This window comes from Mobula birostris, chromosome 2 (genome assembly GCF_030028105.1).
Source record: "Mobula birostris isolate sMobBir1 chromosome 2, sMobBir1.hap1, whole genome shotgun sequence".
Lineage (NCBI taxonomy): Eukaryota > Metazoa > Chordata > Chondrichthyes > Myliobatiformes > Myliobatidae > Mobula > Mobula birostris.
Window position 1 is genome coordinate 223,362,630 of NC_092371.1, and position 16,234 is coordinate 223,378,863.

General features: G+C 41.7%; 1 protein-coding gene across 3 annotated transcripts in view; it reads right to left on the reverse strand.

The window, feature by feature from the left end:
• l3mbtl3 (L3MBTL histone methyl-lysine binding protein 3) overlaps positions 1-16,234 on the reverse strand; it is a 152,857-nt gene that overhangs the window by 13,491 nt on the left and 123,132 nt on the right. For all 3 annotated transcript variants that reach the window (XM_072251539.1, XM_072251538.1, XM_072251537.1), the window contains one exon: positions 15,008-15,070. In XM_072251539.1, the coding sequence (XP_072107640.1) occupies positions 15,008-15,070 (63 nt within the window). The remainder of the gene's footprint in view (positions 1-15,007; positions 15,071-16,234) is intronic.

Consider the following 16,234-nt stretch of genomic DNA (forward strand, 5'->3'; position numbering starts at 1 on the left):
GGAAGTAGGTACAGAGGAGATATCAGGGGTAAGTTGTTTTTTTTTTAAAAAAGACACAGAGACCGGTGAGTGCGTGGAATGGGCTGCCAGCGATGGTTGTGGAGGCAGATACAACAGGGTCTTTTAAGAGACCCCTGGACTGGTAACATGGAGCTTAGAAAGATAGAGAGCGATGGGTAACCCTAGGTAATTTCTAAGGTAAGGACATGTTTGGCACAGCCTTGTGGGCCGAAGGGCCTGTATTGTGCTGTAGGTTTTCTACGTTACTGTCACAAGCAGATACTTTTACAAAGGCCCGGGTGGTACTAATGTACCATCAAATGGCAGTATGGCCATTTATGTCCTACCCCCTATTTAATTTTTCAGAATGCATCACCTTGCACTTGTCCAGATTAACTTCAATCTGCCAATACCCAACTTTCATCTACATCCTGCTTAGCCTTAAACAACCTACCTCACTATCCACACCACCACCAACTTCTGTATCACATGGAAGCGCAAGACATTAGATATGAATTAAGTCCCTAAAGCTGGGTACTAAAAGGGTTTCTACATCAAATAGTTTAGTTTCTACAAAACAAATCCTCAATTGTTTTTACTATTCTTGACCCTATTTGTTCCTTTTTGTATGGCAAAAGAAAAGGTGTAGTTTACAGATGAAATTTACTTTGTAGAGGAGCTTTGTACAAATCTAGCAACAAGATGCATGTTCATTTACCACCTCAAAACAGATGGTCATGTGCAGATTACTGCCTTGAGTACTTCAAACTTCATACGTTGAGACTTCTGTCTGTATGATATGATGGGTGCACTGCAGAAGCCCAAATGAGAATGTACTGTTTATATTCAAATATGCTTCCACAAAGAAAATCAATTGGACTATCTTTTAGGGTTCTAATCATATTTATCAATACCAGAATGCATCTCCAGACGTATGAAAATTAAAAAGGCAGTAGAGAAGGCCTTGGCAGGTAGGGTAAAGGAAAACCCCAAGGCATTCTTCAATTATGTGAAGAACAAACGGATAACATGTGTGAAGATAGGACCGATTAAAAATAAAGGTGGGAAGATGTGCCTGGAGGCTGTGGAAGTGAGCGAGGTCCTCAATGAATACTTCTCTTCGGTATTCACCAATGAGAGGGAATTTGATGATGGTGAGGACAATATGAGTGAGGTTGATGTTCTGGAGCATGTTGATATTAAGGGAGAGGAGGTGTTGGAGTTGTTAAAATACATTAGGACGGATAAGTCCCCGGGGCCTGACAGAATATTCCCTAGGCTGCTCCACGAGGCGAGGGAAGAGGTTGCTGGGCTAGGATCTGTATGTCCTTGTTGTCCACAGGAATGGTACTGGAAGATTGGAGGGAGGCAAATGTTGTCCCCTTGTTCAAAAAAGGTAGTAGGGATATTCCGGGTAATTATAGACCAGTAAGTCTTACATCTGTGGTGGGAAAGCTGTTGGAAAAGATTCTTAGAGATAGGATCTATGGACACTTAGAGAATCATGGTCTGATCAGGGACAGTCAGTATGGCTTTGAAGGGCAGATCGTGTCTAACAAGCCTGATAAGAGTTCTTTGAGGAGGTGACCAGACATATAGATGAGGGTAGTGCAGTGGATGTGATCTACATGGATTTTAGTAAGGTATTTGACAAGGTTCCACACAGTAGGCTTATTCAGAAAGTCAGAAGGCATGGGATCCAGGGAGGTTTGGCCAGGTGGATTCAGAATTGGCTTGCCTGCGGAAAGCAGAGGGTCATGGTAGAGGGAGTACATTCGGATTGGAGGGTTGTGACTAGTGGTGTCCCACAAGGTTCGGTTGTGGGACCTCTACTTTTCGTGATTTTTATTAACAACCTGGATGTGGGAGTAGAAGGGTGGGTTAGCAAGTTTGTAGATGACACAAAGGTTGGTGGTGTTGTGGATAGTGCAGAGGATTGTCGAAGATTGCAGAGAGACATTGATAGGATGCAGAAGTGGGCTGAGAAGTGGCAGACGGAGTTCAACCCAGAGAAGTGTGAGGTGCTACACTTTGGAAGGACAAACTCCAAGGCAGAGTACAAAGTAAATGGCAGGATACTTGGTAGTGTGAAGGAGCAGAGGGATCTGGGGGTACATGTCCACAGATCCCTGAAAGTTGCCTCACAGGTGGATAGGGTAGTTAAGAAAGCTTATGGGGTGTTAGCTTTCATAAGTCGAGGAATAGAGTTTAAGAGTCACGATGTAATGATGCAGCTCTATAAAACTCTGGTTAGGCCACACTTGGAGTACTGTGTCCAGTTCTGGTCACCTCACTGTAAAACGGATGTGGAAGCATTGGAAGGGGTACAGAGGAGATTTACCAGGATGCTGCCTGGTTTAGAGAGTATGCATTATGATCAGAGATTAAGGGAGCTAGGGCTTTACTCTTTGGAGAGAAGGAGGATGAGAGGAGACATGATAGAGGTGTACAAGATATTAAGAGGAACAGATAGAGTAGATAGCCAGCACCTCTTCCCCAGGGCACCACTGCTCAATACAAGATGGCATGGTTTTAAGGTAAGGGGTGGGAAGTTCAAGGGGATATTAGAGGAAGGGTTTTTTATTCAGAGAGTGGTTGGTGCGTGGAATGCACTGCCTGAGTCAGTAGTGGAAGCAGATACACTAGTGAAATTTAAGAGACTACTAGACAGGTATATGGAGAAATTTAAGGTGGGGGGTTATATGGGAGGCAGGGTTTAAGGGTTGGCACAACATTGTGGGCAGAAGGGCCTGTACTATTCTATGTTAGAAGTATTTCATTAACACAAAATACTCTGCAGATGCTGGAGTCAAAGCAACATGCACAACACACTGGAGGAACTCAGCGGGTTGGGCAGCATCTGTGGAAATGAACAGTCAACATAATAAACTGTCCTGACAAAGGGTCTCGGTCTGAAACGTCTCTGCCCGACCTGCTGAGTTCCTCCAGCGTGTTGTGCGTGTTGGAAGTATTTAGTAGGTCAAGCAGCAACTATAGACAGAGAAAATGACTTCATTTCCATAAGACCAAAAGATATAGGAGAAAAATGAGGCCATTTGGCCCATCAAGTCTGCTCTGCCGTTTCACCATGGCTGATCCATTTTTTCTCTCAGCCCTAATCTCCCGCCTTCCCCACCGTATCCCTTCATGCACTGACCAATCAACCTCATCCTTTGATATACATTAAGATTTGACCTGCACAGCTGCCTGTGGCAAAGAATTGCACAGATTCATCACTCTTTGGCTAAAGAAATTCCTCCATATCTCCATTCTAAAAGGATGCCCCTCATTTTTGAGGCTGAGTTCTCTAGCCTTAGACACTGCACTTAGCTAGTGAAGAATAATGCAAAATGCTTATTCAGTTCATCTGCCATTTCCTTGTCCCCCATTATTACCTTCCAGCACCATCTTCCAACAGTCCAATAGCCACTCTTGCCTCTCTTTTACACTTTAGATGGATACTTCATTAATTCCAAAGGAAACTACAGTGTCACAGTAGCATTACAAGTGCACAGATATACAAATATTAGAAAAGAAGTGAAAAGAATACAAAATGTTACCTCAGTATAATAGGAGGGAGTTGTCACTTCCCTGGCTATAGGTTGACTCATTATAGAGCCCAATGGCTGAGAGTAAGAATGACCTCATACAGCGCTCTTTGGAACAGTGCAGTTGTCTTAGTCTATTACTGAAAGTGTTCCTCTGTTCAACCAAGGTGGCATGCAGAGGGTGAGAAACATTGTCCGGAATTGCCAGTATTTTCCATAGGGTCCTTTGTTCTCCAACAGACTCCAGCGTGTCCAGTTTGTCTCCTATAACCCTTTCTAATCAGCTTATTGAGCCTGTTGGCATCACCTGTTTTGATGCTATTGCCCCAGCACACCACCACATAGACAATTGTACTGGCAACAACAGACTGGTAGAACATGTGAAGGAGAAGCCTGCATATTCCAAAGGACCTCTGTCTCCTCAGGAAGTAGAGGCGACTCTGGCTCTTCTTGTACACAGCTTCTGTGTTGATGCTGCTCTCAAGTCTGTCATCCAGGTGCACCCCCAGGTACTTGTAGGTCCTCACCACATCTACATCCTCACCATCAATAGTAACAGGGAGCAATGCAGGCTTAGTCTCCCTAAAGTCCATCTCCATCTCCTTTGTCTTACTGATGTTGAGCTGCAGATGATTCAGCTAGCACCATTTGATAAAGTTCTCCACCAGGGTCCTGTATTCATACTCCCATCCTCCCTTTATAGACCCAACTATTGCTGAGCCATCAGGACCTTGAGTTTCACACCATCTGGTCCCAAAGCTTTGCTGTGTCTGAGTTTCCCCAGTGCTCTTCTCACCTGCTCAGTAGTGAAGGTGAGTCCATGACGACTGGGGAGTTGCTGGAAGAGAGCCTAGGGGTGGGGGTGGGGGGGGGGGGAATAGGGGAATAGGTGAATATCAGGACGACAACAGTTGATATATGGAGGTATGGAGGTATGGATGATAGGTGCAGGGCAAGGAGGGGATGTAGACAGTGGTAGCCAATGTTGTTCATCCACCTATTGAACTGGGGGGGAGGGGGTGTAGAAAAGGGAGGAGGACAGTCGTTGGTGCTGAGGGAGCATTGGGTGCCTCAGCACCTGGGCTGGTGCGCTGAGAGAGTGTGAACAGGAGGGCAATTGTCAAACCTATTGAAGAATTGGCTTAACTCATTAACCCATTCACGGTTGCATTCCGAGGCTCTACAGCTAGATTGATTGAAGCCAGTGATGTTCTTCATACCTCTCCACACCTCCTGTGTACTACTCTCCCCAAGCTTGTTCCTAGATCTCCCCTGTATTCCTCTTTAGCCACCTTGATCTCCTTTAACTCCTCTGCACATATTTCAGTTCCTCCAAGTCTCCTGATCTAAAGGCTCTCTTTTTTGTGGTTTAGAAGAGCTTTTAGATCACAGGTGACCCATGATTTCTCATTAGGGAAGCAACAAACAGTCCTTGATGGAATTACAGTGTCCACACAGAAGTTGATGTAGTCACTGATGCAGTCAGCAAGTCCGTTAATGTCTTCCCCATATGGTTCACAAAACACATTCCAGTCAGTAACCTCAAAGCAGCCCGGCAAGGCCTCAATGGCCCTGGAGAATTATGTGTATCTGAAGAAACTTTTGGTACCCCTTTAATATTATTGGCTAGCTTACTTTTGTATTCCATCTTTACCTTCTTAATTACTTTTTTAGATGCCTTCTGTTCGCATTTTAAAGCTCCTAACCTCCTCTAACTTCCCACTAATTCTTGCTCTATTATATGTGCTCTCTTTGGCTTCTATGTCAGCTTTGACTTCCCTTGCTAGCCATGGTTGTGTCATCTTCCTTTTAGAATACTTCATCCTCTTTGAGATGTATACATCCTGTGCTTTCCGAATTGCTTCCAGAATTCCAGCCATTGCTGCTCTGCCATCGTCCCTGCCAGTGTCAATTTGCAATCAATTCTGGCCAACTCCACTCTCATGCCTCTATAATTCCCTTTACTCCACTGTAGTACTGATGCATCTGACTCCAGCTTCTCCTTTTCAAATTTCAGGGTGAATTCGATCATATTATGGTCATTTCCTCCTAAGGGTTCTTTTACCTTAACCTTAATTCAGGTTCATTGCACAAAACCCAATCCAGGATACAACTCCCATCAGGGTCTTTTTACCCTTGCAGTTCCTTAGCTCTAACCACAAGGATTCAAAACCTTCCAACCCCATGTCACCTCTTTCTAATGATTTAATTTCATTATTTTTTTTTTTACCAACAAAGCCATGCCACCCACTCAGCCTTCCTGCCCATCCTTTTGATACGATGTGTATTCTTGACATTAAGCTCCCAGCTAAATTCTTTTTTCAGCCATGATTCAGTGATGCCTACAACATCATACTTGCCAATCTGTAACTGTGCTACAAGTTCATCTACCCTATTCCATTCAAGTGCAACACCTTTAGACCTGGATTCTTCTTTTTCAATTTTGTCCACCTTTTACATTACAACTCATCCTGTTGACTGCAGTTTTGCCCTATCTGCAGCCTCTCCTTGCTTGGAGTCTCATTACACATTGTCCCTGCCTGCAAACCAACAACCTCATCTTCTGCGCTATTACTCCAGTTCCCACCCCCTGCCTAGTTAGTTTAGACCCACCCAAAGAACTCCAGCTAACCTGCCTGAAAAGATATTGGACCTCCTCAGGTTCATGTGCGAACAATTTCTTTTGCACAGGTCAAGCCTTCCCTAGAAAAGATCCCAGTGGTCCATGAATCTGAACCCCTGCACCAGCTCCTCGGCCATACATTCACCTGCCAAATCATCCAATTCTTGCCCTCACTGGCACGAAGCACAGGCAGCAACCAAGCGAATATTACCCTAGAGGTCCTGTTTCTCAGCTTTTAACTAGCTCCCTAAAATCTCTCGTCAGGACCTCCTCACCTTGTCTACCTAGATCATTGATGCCAATATGTACTAAGTCTTCTGCTTACTCAACCACGCTCGAGAATGCCTTGGAACCAATCCGAGACATCCCTAATCCTGGCACTAGGGAAGCAACATACCATCTGCGTGGCTCCCACAGAACGTCATCTCAGATCAAAAACCAAGTAAAGATAAAGTTAATCATAGCATTATACTGCACAGAACCACAGTGCTGTGCTAAACTAATTAAACCAATGACTCCAAATTAGTCCAATCCCTCTTGCCGCCCCCCCATACATTTAACATATTCTTCCCTTGCTACATATCTATGCATGTGCCTGTCTAAAGAGTCTTTTAAACACTTCTATGTTTTTTTGCCCGTACCACCCCTGAAAGTGCATTCCACACTCGGGGGGAGGAGGGGCGGGGTTGGAAGCCACAGATTTTCACAGATTGCCCTTCTCACCTTAAACACATGCCTTCTAGTACCAGACATTTTAATCTTGGGAAAAGACACTGGCTCACCTGATTTTATAAAGTCCTGTCAAATCTCCCCCTCAGCCACCATTTCTCTAGAGCAGGGGTTCCCAGCCTTTTTATGCCAATCCCCGCTACTAGTAAACGAGGGGTCCGTGGAGCACAGGTTTGGAACTCCTGCTCTGGTTGAGAATAGCCCCAACTTGACCAACTTCTCCTCGTAGCATACTCTTTCTATACCAAGCAGCATCCGCATAAACCTCCTCTGCACCCTTCCTGCAACGAGGCAAACAGATCTGAACAAAAAAACTGTATTAAATTCTTCAAATGTGGCCAACCAGAGTTTTATAAAGCTGTAACGTAATTTCCTGGCTCTTGACTAATGAAGGCAAGCATGCCATATGCCATCTTTAGCACATTTTCATACTTGAGTAATCACATTAAGGGAGCCATGTACCTCAACTGCAAGATCCATCCCCTCATCAACGCTGTTAATAACACTGCAAATAACTCTGTACTTTCCCTTAATATTGGGTCTCCCAAAGTACAGAATTGTACACTTGCCTAGATTAAGCTCCATCTGCTGCTTCTCCATCCATATTTTGCTCCAATCCACAGGGTATATCCTGCTGTATCTATGCAATCCACATCATCAATTTTTGTGTCATTTATAAACTTACTTGCCCATCCATAAGACTATTACATATAGGAGCAGAGTTAGAACATTTGACCCACCGAGTCTACTCCATCACTTCATCATGGCTGATCCATTTTCCCTCTCAGCCCCAATCTCCTGCCTTCTCCCCATATCACTTCATGCTGACTAATCAAGAATCTATCAGCCTCTGCCTTAAATATACCATCTTACTACCTTTTCATCCCAGTCACATACATAGTACAAAGTTTGCATGGTTTCTTTCAGGAAAATCCTACCAGATGAACCTGCTGGAATTCTTCGAGGAGATTACAAGTAGGATAGATAAAAGGGGATGCAGTGGATGTTGTATATTTGGACTCTCAGAAGGCCTTTGACAAGGTGCCACACATGAGGCTGCTTACCAAGTTAAGAGCCCATGGTCTTACAGGAAAGTTACTAATATGGTTAGAGCATTTGCTGATTGGTAAGAGGCAGCAAGTGGGAATAAAAGGATCCTTTTCTTCTTGGTTGCCAGTGACTCGTGATGGTTGGTGTTCAGACCACTTCTTTTTATGCTGTATATAAATGATTTAGATGATGGAATGGATGGCATTGTTGCCCAGTTTGCAAATGATACCAAGATTGGTGGAGGGGCAGGTAGTGTTGAGGAAATGTGTAGGATGCAGAAGTACTTGGACAGATTAGGAAATGGGCAAGAAAGTGGCAAATGTTGAAAAATGCATGGTCATACACTTTGGTAGCAGAAATAAATGTGTGGCTATTTTCTAAACAGCAAGAAAATCTGAGATGCAGAGGGACTTGGGAGTCCTTGTGCAGAACACCCTGAAGGTTAACTTGCAGGTTGAGTCGGTGGTGAGGAAGGCAAATGCCATGTTAGCATTCATTTCAAGAGGTCTAGAATAGAAGAGCAAGGATGTGACGCTGAGGCTTTATAAAGTGAGGCCTCACCAGTGCCTTGAGTATTGTGAATAGTTTTGGGCCAATCGTCTTAGAAAAGATGTGCTGGCATCAGAGAGGGTCCAGAGGAGGTTCACAAGGATGATTCCAGGAATGAAAGGGTTATCATACAAGGAATGCTTGATGGCTCTGGGTCTGTACTCGATGGAATTTATAAGGATTGGGGGTGGAGGATCTCATTGAAACCTTTTGAATGTTGAAAGACCTAGTCAGAGTAGATGTGGAAATGATGTTTCCCATGGTTGGAGAGTCTAGGACAAGAAGGCACAGCCTCAGTATAGAAGGGCGCCCTTTCAAAACAGAGGTGCGAAGAAATTTCTTTAGCCAAAGGGTGGTGAATTTGTGGAATTTGTTGCCACATGCAGCTGTGGAGGCCAGGTCTTTGGGTGTATTTAATGCAAGAGATTGCTAGGTTCTTGATTGGACATGGCATCAAAGGTTATAGGGATAATACCAGGAACTGGGGTTGAGGAGGAGAAAAACAAAAGGATCAGCCATGATTGAATGGCAGAGCAGACCTGATGGGCCAGATGGCCTAATTCTGCTCCTATGCCTTTATGGTCTTATAAATACATATAGTATATTATATATATAGCATAGCAACTAATGTAACACTCCTACAGTGCCAGCAATCCAGTTCAACTCTGCCACTGTCTGTAAGGATACGTTCTTCACTTGACTAGTAGGTTAATTGGTGACATAGGTGTAATTGTGCAGGTGGGCTCATTGGGGCCAAAGGATCAGCTACTGTGCTGTATCTCTAAATCAGCAAATATGACTGTGTGTGCGTGTGCGTCCTACACAGTCCTAGCGGAGATCACTGTGTGACACCACTAGTTATAGACCTCCATCCATCATAAACATATTTATATCACATAGAAAGGAATGTGAGGTAAATGATCAAGTGGATACTTATGCATGGTGGAATATGGCAGTAATGAGATGAGTAAAGAAAAAGTTCAATGCAGAGAACTGGGAATAAGAGACTCATAATCAGGTTTCCTACAGTGTGATGTTAAGAAGTTGTACATTCAGGAACTTGCCACAAAAATAAATATTTTTAAAAAATGTATAGATACAAATGCTAAACTAAGATCTGATATTGTTAGGAGCCTTGCCACTGCCAGGATAGCCCCAACTGTATTACAGCCAAATACTACGGCAAATAATACTAGCATGTTACAGCCAAGTCTTATTATATTTATAAGGGGAAAATAATATTCCATAATCATTTTCTAAAAATGAACTTAGATGCAAACTTCTGTTAAAAATGAGAAGAGTGAGTTTCTGCCGAAGTATATAAATCAACTGAACAATCCTCTTGTGGTTCACCATACACTTATAACATTTGAAAGCTTCCTTAAATCACAGAAACATATAATCATAGAAAACTATGGCAGAGACAGTCACTATCTGGTCCACATGTCGATGTCAAACAAAATTGGAGCCAGCTCCAATTTTGTAGGTTATGGCTCTTTGATTGCTCACCTGAGTAGCTATCAAATGTGTCGAGGATTTCTGCTTTCACTTGGCTTTCAGCCTTTGATTTCATAAGTCTCCAGACTACTTGAAAACTTACCCTTATATTGAACACTTACTTGAACCTAACCCATGAAAACTTCCTCAGTATCTTCTTCCCCTTTCTTCTTACACTACTCATTTAATTTATACTTATTGTAATTTATAGATTTTATTATGTATTGTGATGTACTGCTGCTGCAAAACAACAAATTTCACAGCATAAGCCGGTGATTTTAAACCTGATTCTGATAATATCTATCACTTTCTGCGAGAAAAGATGCATCTTCAACTCTCTTCAAATCCTTCCACCAATTAACTGCATCTATTTCTCTTAGTTATTAAGCTCTCTGCCACAGGAAACCAGCCTTTCCTGTTCAGCATGTCTAAACCTCTCAAATTCATTCAGTAGAATCAAATCTCTTTTCAATATTCTTCCCTGAACAAGTACAACCCCAAATTCCTGTAGTTGCTCTTTTTAACATTTAACTCTTCAACTCTGGCAATATAGTTCTAAATTCCCTCTTCGTGGTATCATATTCTTCCTGTGATGCAGTGACCAAATCTGTTAACAGTACTCCAACTTCACCAAAATAGTGTTTAATGGAGATTTAGTAATAACTTCTCTACTCTTTGTTAGGTGAGGCAATGGCTCAGTCATGTCTTCCTTTTTTCACAGATTCATGGATGAGCCATGCAAGATTTCTCTATTTCTTGCAGCTTTTTAAAAAGATGTCAGCTTATATTCCCTTGTCTTGTTTGACCTTTTCAAATGCATTAACTTGCTCTTCTTTGGATGGAATTCCACTTGCGACCTTTCTTTTTCCAGAATCAGTTGTAATAGCATTGAACAATTTTACATTTAATATTTCACGCTTCAAGCTTGAAACATATTGTTCATCTGGGGATACAGTAGGTTAATTTTGATGGACTGGTGAAGTTATGCAATTAGCAAACTCTGCTTATTCCCTGGTGAGATACATTCTGCACAATGTTGAGTGAATCTAATTACACAGAAGAGAAGCTCTGCGTCAAAATATTTGACAAGACAATAACACACATTACCTTGAATAGTACACTTTCAACAAAGAACAATGTTAATTATTAGCTATCTCTACATTGTTGATAATTACGATAGTTGCATGTGAATTACAGAAAAGATCATTTATTCTTTAATTTTTTAAAAATCTGAACTGGCCTGAATATGGTCCATACTTGCCCCAGCTACTACAACCCAAATGATTCTGTAATTTGCCATGATTGTTAAACATTTAAATATTACACATCTTGCACAAGGTTAAAACATACAAACTATATAAGATCATCAATAATTTAAAATGAGGATCTTAAGTTTATTATCTAATTACCACTTTAAAAACTTTAAAAATTTAGATTGGAGCAACTGGCTTGTATACACTGGAATTTAGAAGGATGAGAGGGGATCTGATTGAAACTTATAAGATTTTTAAGGGATTGGACACGCTGGAGGCAGGAAGCATGTTCCCGCTGATGGGTGAGTCCAGAACCAGAGGCCACAGTTTAAGAATAGGTGGTAGGCCATTTAGAACAGAGTTGAGGAAAAACTTTTTCACCCAGAGTGGTGGATATGTGGAATGCTCTGCCCCAGAAGGCAGTGGAGGCCAAGTCCCTGGATGTTTACAAGAAAGAGATGGATAGAGCTCTTAAAGATAGCGGAATCAAAGGTTATGGGGATAAGGCAGGAACTGGATACTGATAGTGGATGATCAGCCATTATCACAGTGAATGGCGGTGCTGGCTCGAAGGGCAGAATGGCCTACTCCTGCACCTATTGTCTATTCTTGTTGGGAAATGTTTTATTTTAATTCATGAAATGAATTTCTGCTGTTCTGGAATCATATGGACTAACTGTCTTGGTTTCAAATTGGGAATATCAAATTGCTAGTGTTGGCAGGGGTCTCCTGAACATCACATCAATCCTGCAGATGGTTGTCATATGTAACCTGTAGAAAATTGTAGTTGAAAACATGGGAAAGTGGCATTTTGCTCAGTGGAAAAGTAGTTCTGCCTCACTCCCATCCGTTGTCACTGGCCTTACCAGTGTCACTCGACCTGGCAGGTCAAAGTGCCTGGATTGAGATGTTATTCAAGGTCCATCCCTTGGACCAACTTCAATCACTTCAATTGAAAGAATATAGATTTCCCTAGCTGAACCACTGGTAAAGCACTTAAAACACATTGAAATAGATAGAACCCGTATTTCCAACTTTGGCTGAGAGAGGTGGTCAACATTGCTCCTGATGTTCCACAACCTCTTCCTTTGATTGTTTGCCTTCGCAATGTTGACAACTGTTCTCTGAAGAAAGCAAAGCTCTGTAGTAAGCCTGGAATCATTGCCAGCAGAACCTATGGATAGTGGACGTTTCAGGCGGAGGCCCTTCATCCATTCTAATGAAGGGTGCTGGCCCGAATCAGCGACCACTTATTCTCCTTCATAGATGCTGCTTGTCCTGCGGAGTTCCTCCAGCATTGTGTGTTACTCGGGATTTCCAGCATCTGCACAATCTCTTTTGTTTATCAATGCCAGCAGTGCTTAGTCAACGAGGCCCAGGAACCAGAACCAGGTTGAGCACACAGGCAGTCGACTCACGCCAGATTTCTGGAAGTGGTATTGCTTCTCTTTTGTAGTGCTGTTGTGCCTCCACCCCTTTGTGTGCCTGGATTGTTTGTGGGTAGTCACTAATTAAGCAGCCTGTGTTACAGAAGAAAGACTGGTTGAATGAGGCTTTTTCCAAAGCACCTGGCATAGAGTCACCTGATGCGGTGCTTGTAGCAGCTGAGAAACACAGAATTCCAAGAACTCAAGGTGCCTCCGTGTTTGATAACAGTCCTGCCAAAGGATCTCGGCCCAAAACATCGAATGTACTATTTTCCATAGATCCTGCTTGGCCTGCTGAGTTTCTCCAGCATCTAAAAATTTTCTATTGTTTTTAATAACAGTGCTTCACTTGAACTTCATACAGCCTGGCCAGTCATCAGGTTTCGAAGCTAGCATTTACTAGGCAGGGTGACAGCACAGGAAAACAGATTGTCCTCTAGAGATTAAGAATTCTATAGATGGTCTTCAGGTCGATAAGAGGTGTGTGGATCTGCTGGTATGATACTCTGTTCCAGATCCAGAGGTGCATGGCTACAAAACTAGTAACAGACCCAGACAGGTGGAGGATATAATACTACCAATCCGAGACCAGGAGCCGAGCTAATATCACTCCCAGACCCAGGGGCAGGATGGCTTTCACCCTGCAGATCCAGTGATGCTGGCAAAGCACTGACCTGCTGGATCTAGCTGCTCCCAGCTCCTATCAGCTGTGGTTTTTCCAAGACCTAAAACTCATCTTTGTAACAATTTAACTTACAAGTCTGGGGCTCTACACAGCTTCATTAGCTAACCCATCACTGTACTAACTCTTAACCTGCCTCCCTTAAATCAGAAGTGGGCATGCTTGAAACAGAGTGGGTTAGAGTTTCAGATCTTTGAAATCTGACTGCCAGCCACAATGATGTTTCGTAGTGTCCTGGACAGACAAATGTAGTGGTGTGGTCTCAAGAAAAGCCATTTACAATTAAAATGGTATGAAGTTGTAAATCCTCTGCTATTCTGACATTAACGTTATTTAAGAAAGATCGATACATTTTTGGGTCCAAAGGAATATGTGGGATTGGCAGGGAAAATGAACATGAAGTACAATATTAGCTATGATGTTAATGAATGACAGAGCATGTTTGAAAGGCTGTACCATCTACTTGGGCTCCTTGCTAAGTTCTTAAATACATCTGATTTCTTGACCAGGAACAAGTTATGTGAGCTGGCAAGCAACACTGCAGATACTTGCATAGATCATTTTAGTCGTATGGCATGGAGAATGGGAAGTGTTCTGTACTGACACTGCAACTTAACTGTCTCAATGTTCTGGTCTCTATGGTGAAAGACTTCTTTTGTTATAAACAATATTTCCTCTTACTCATTCTGAGCAACTCCATAAGAGATCTGCTAAATGTTTAAACATGTTGCCTGGTGTCATTTTTAAGACAAGGAGAAATATTATTTGCAGAAAGGAATATATAGGGGAAATCATGACATTCACAAGACTACTTTATGAGTACATAATATAAAGATAACCAGGGATGTCAAAAACATAAAAGCTTTTGACAATCTAAACCCCGAAGCTACAAGATCCTTCTCAGTGATTCTGTATCACACTCAAAAAATAATCAGAAAAATAACTGAGGAAAATCTTTTATCTCATTGTTTCAAGAAATAAATTTTTAATTAGTAACAGCAGTGACTGCTAAATGTCCTCAACCAAAATAGACACACTTCAATAGAATTAATGCATCTTTCTAATAATAGAGCTAGGATGTTCATCATTATTCAATAATTAAGTATGGAAAATTATAGGGTGGGTGATTTAAAAAAGACGTTCTAAATTAGTTCTCACTTCCTTTTCATGTAACAAATGGTCACACCAGTGTCGCCATAAAAATGAACTACATTTAGTAATCTACAGATTCGAGTTTAAAGCCTGCTTTAATTATTTTTAAATGAAAATGTTTCTCCCAATCATGTAATCTTGAATGATCTTCCTCGCCACTGACTTTAACAGATCACACATGATGTTTCAAATATAATTTAATTACTTTGTTGTGTAGTCATTGTATACAGTACAGCATAGCCTTGCTGAACACTACAGAAAGCAGTAACTTTGACTATATTGCTCCAGTTCAAACACTGTTAGTTAAGTAGATATATGGTGGAAGTTTATCAGAATTGCAGAAAGACATATTGCTTAGTTCAGCTGTTGATTATTATGGAATGCATTTCTGCTAAGAAAGAGTAGTGTGGGGGGGGTGGTAAAATCCCTTCTCACGTACATATTTTCATCATGGGGTTTAATTAACATTTATTTCAATAGTTTCATCTCAAGCTTACCTCATGCTTAAATGCTTTGGCTTGTTCTTCACAACCTGGCAAACTCAGTATAAACTCTGATACCTGCAGATATTACCAGACACAGAAATTTAACAAAACACAGTAGACATAGAATATAGAACATTAACATAAATACTCGGATTAATTAGTCTTTATCATTCCGCTCTTATAATTTAATAGTAAAGTTTCTGTCTCTGTTGGTGGTTTAATTCCTCGTAATAATGCAATCAGCTGGAAGGCAGCAGCAGATTAGTTTTATTATGGATTACTGTTAATCAGCTCATCTATTACTAAAAATTTTATCTTTCCCATGTTTAAATTGTTCAAAGTATATTTATTATCCAAGTATGTATATGTCACCATATATTGCCTTGAAATTCATTCTCTTGCAGGCATTCACAGAACAAAGAAATCTGGTAAAATAAAAAAACACACAAACAGTGTCTGACAAACAATAAATGTGCAAATGATGACAATCTGTGTGAGTAAAAATAAGCAAGTAGATGAATAATACTGAGAACAGGAGTTGTAGAGTCCTTGAAGGTGAAAACATAGGGTGTGGAGTCAGCCCAGTGTTGATGTGAGTGAAGTTATCCACACTGGCTCAAGAGCCTGACGGGTGTAGGCTAATAACTGTTCTTGAACCTGGTGGTGTGGCTACTTCATATAGGTGCTGCCTGGCCTGCTGCGTTCCACCAGCATTTTGAGTGTGTTGTGTGGCTCCTGCGCCTCCTTCCCGATGGCAGCAGCCAGAAGAGAGCAGGGCCTGGATTGTCCTTCAATTTTTCCAAGTTTTTGAATTGTCCTTGCACTAGACTTTGTTCCCATCATCATGATCATTCCAAGACACGGTTATCGCTCTAGATATACGCTTTGACCCCACTCAATGACTTAACTTGCCAGAGGTGCATTTCCACACAGCAAATACAACTGTGTTTTTTTTTAAAAGTCAGTCAATGAATGTGGAAGGAAACATGATCATTTATTTTCATTAAACCCAGTGGTTCACCACTGCAACTCAACAGAGTGACATATATTGATCAGATATCTGACCCTTATCCAAAGTTACTGTGAACGTTTTACTTTGGGTCTAAGAGTTTTGTTTTGAAAATCAAAGGTATAAATTAGTGGCCGTCTAGAACCTGGACCCATCTGCACCTGTTTTTTTCCTTGAAGCAAAAGTCACACTTATAATGAGTTTTTGCACATTTTGAAGTGTTTCCTGCT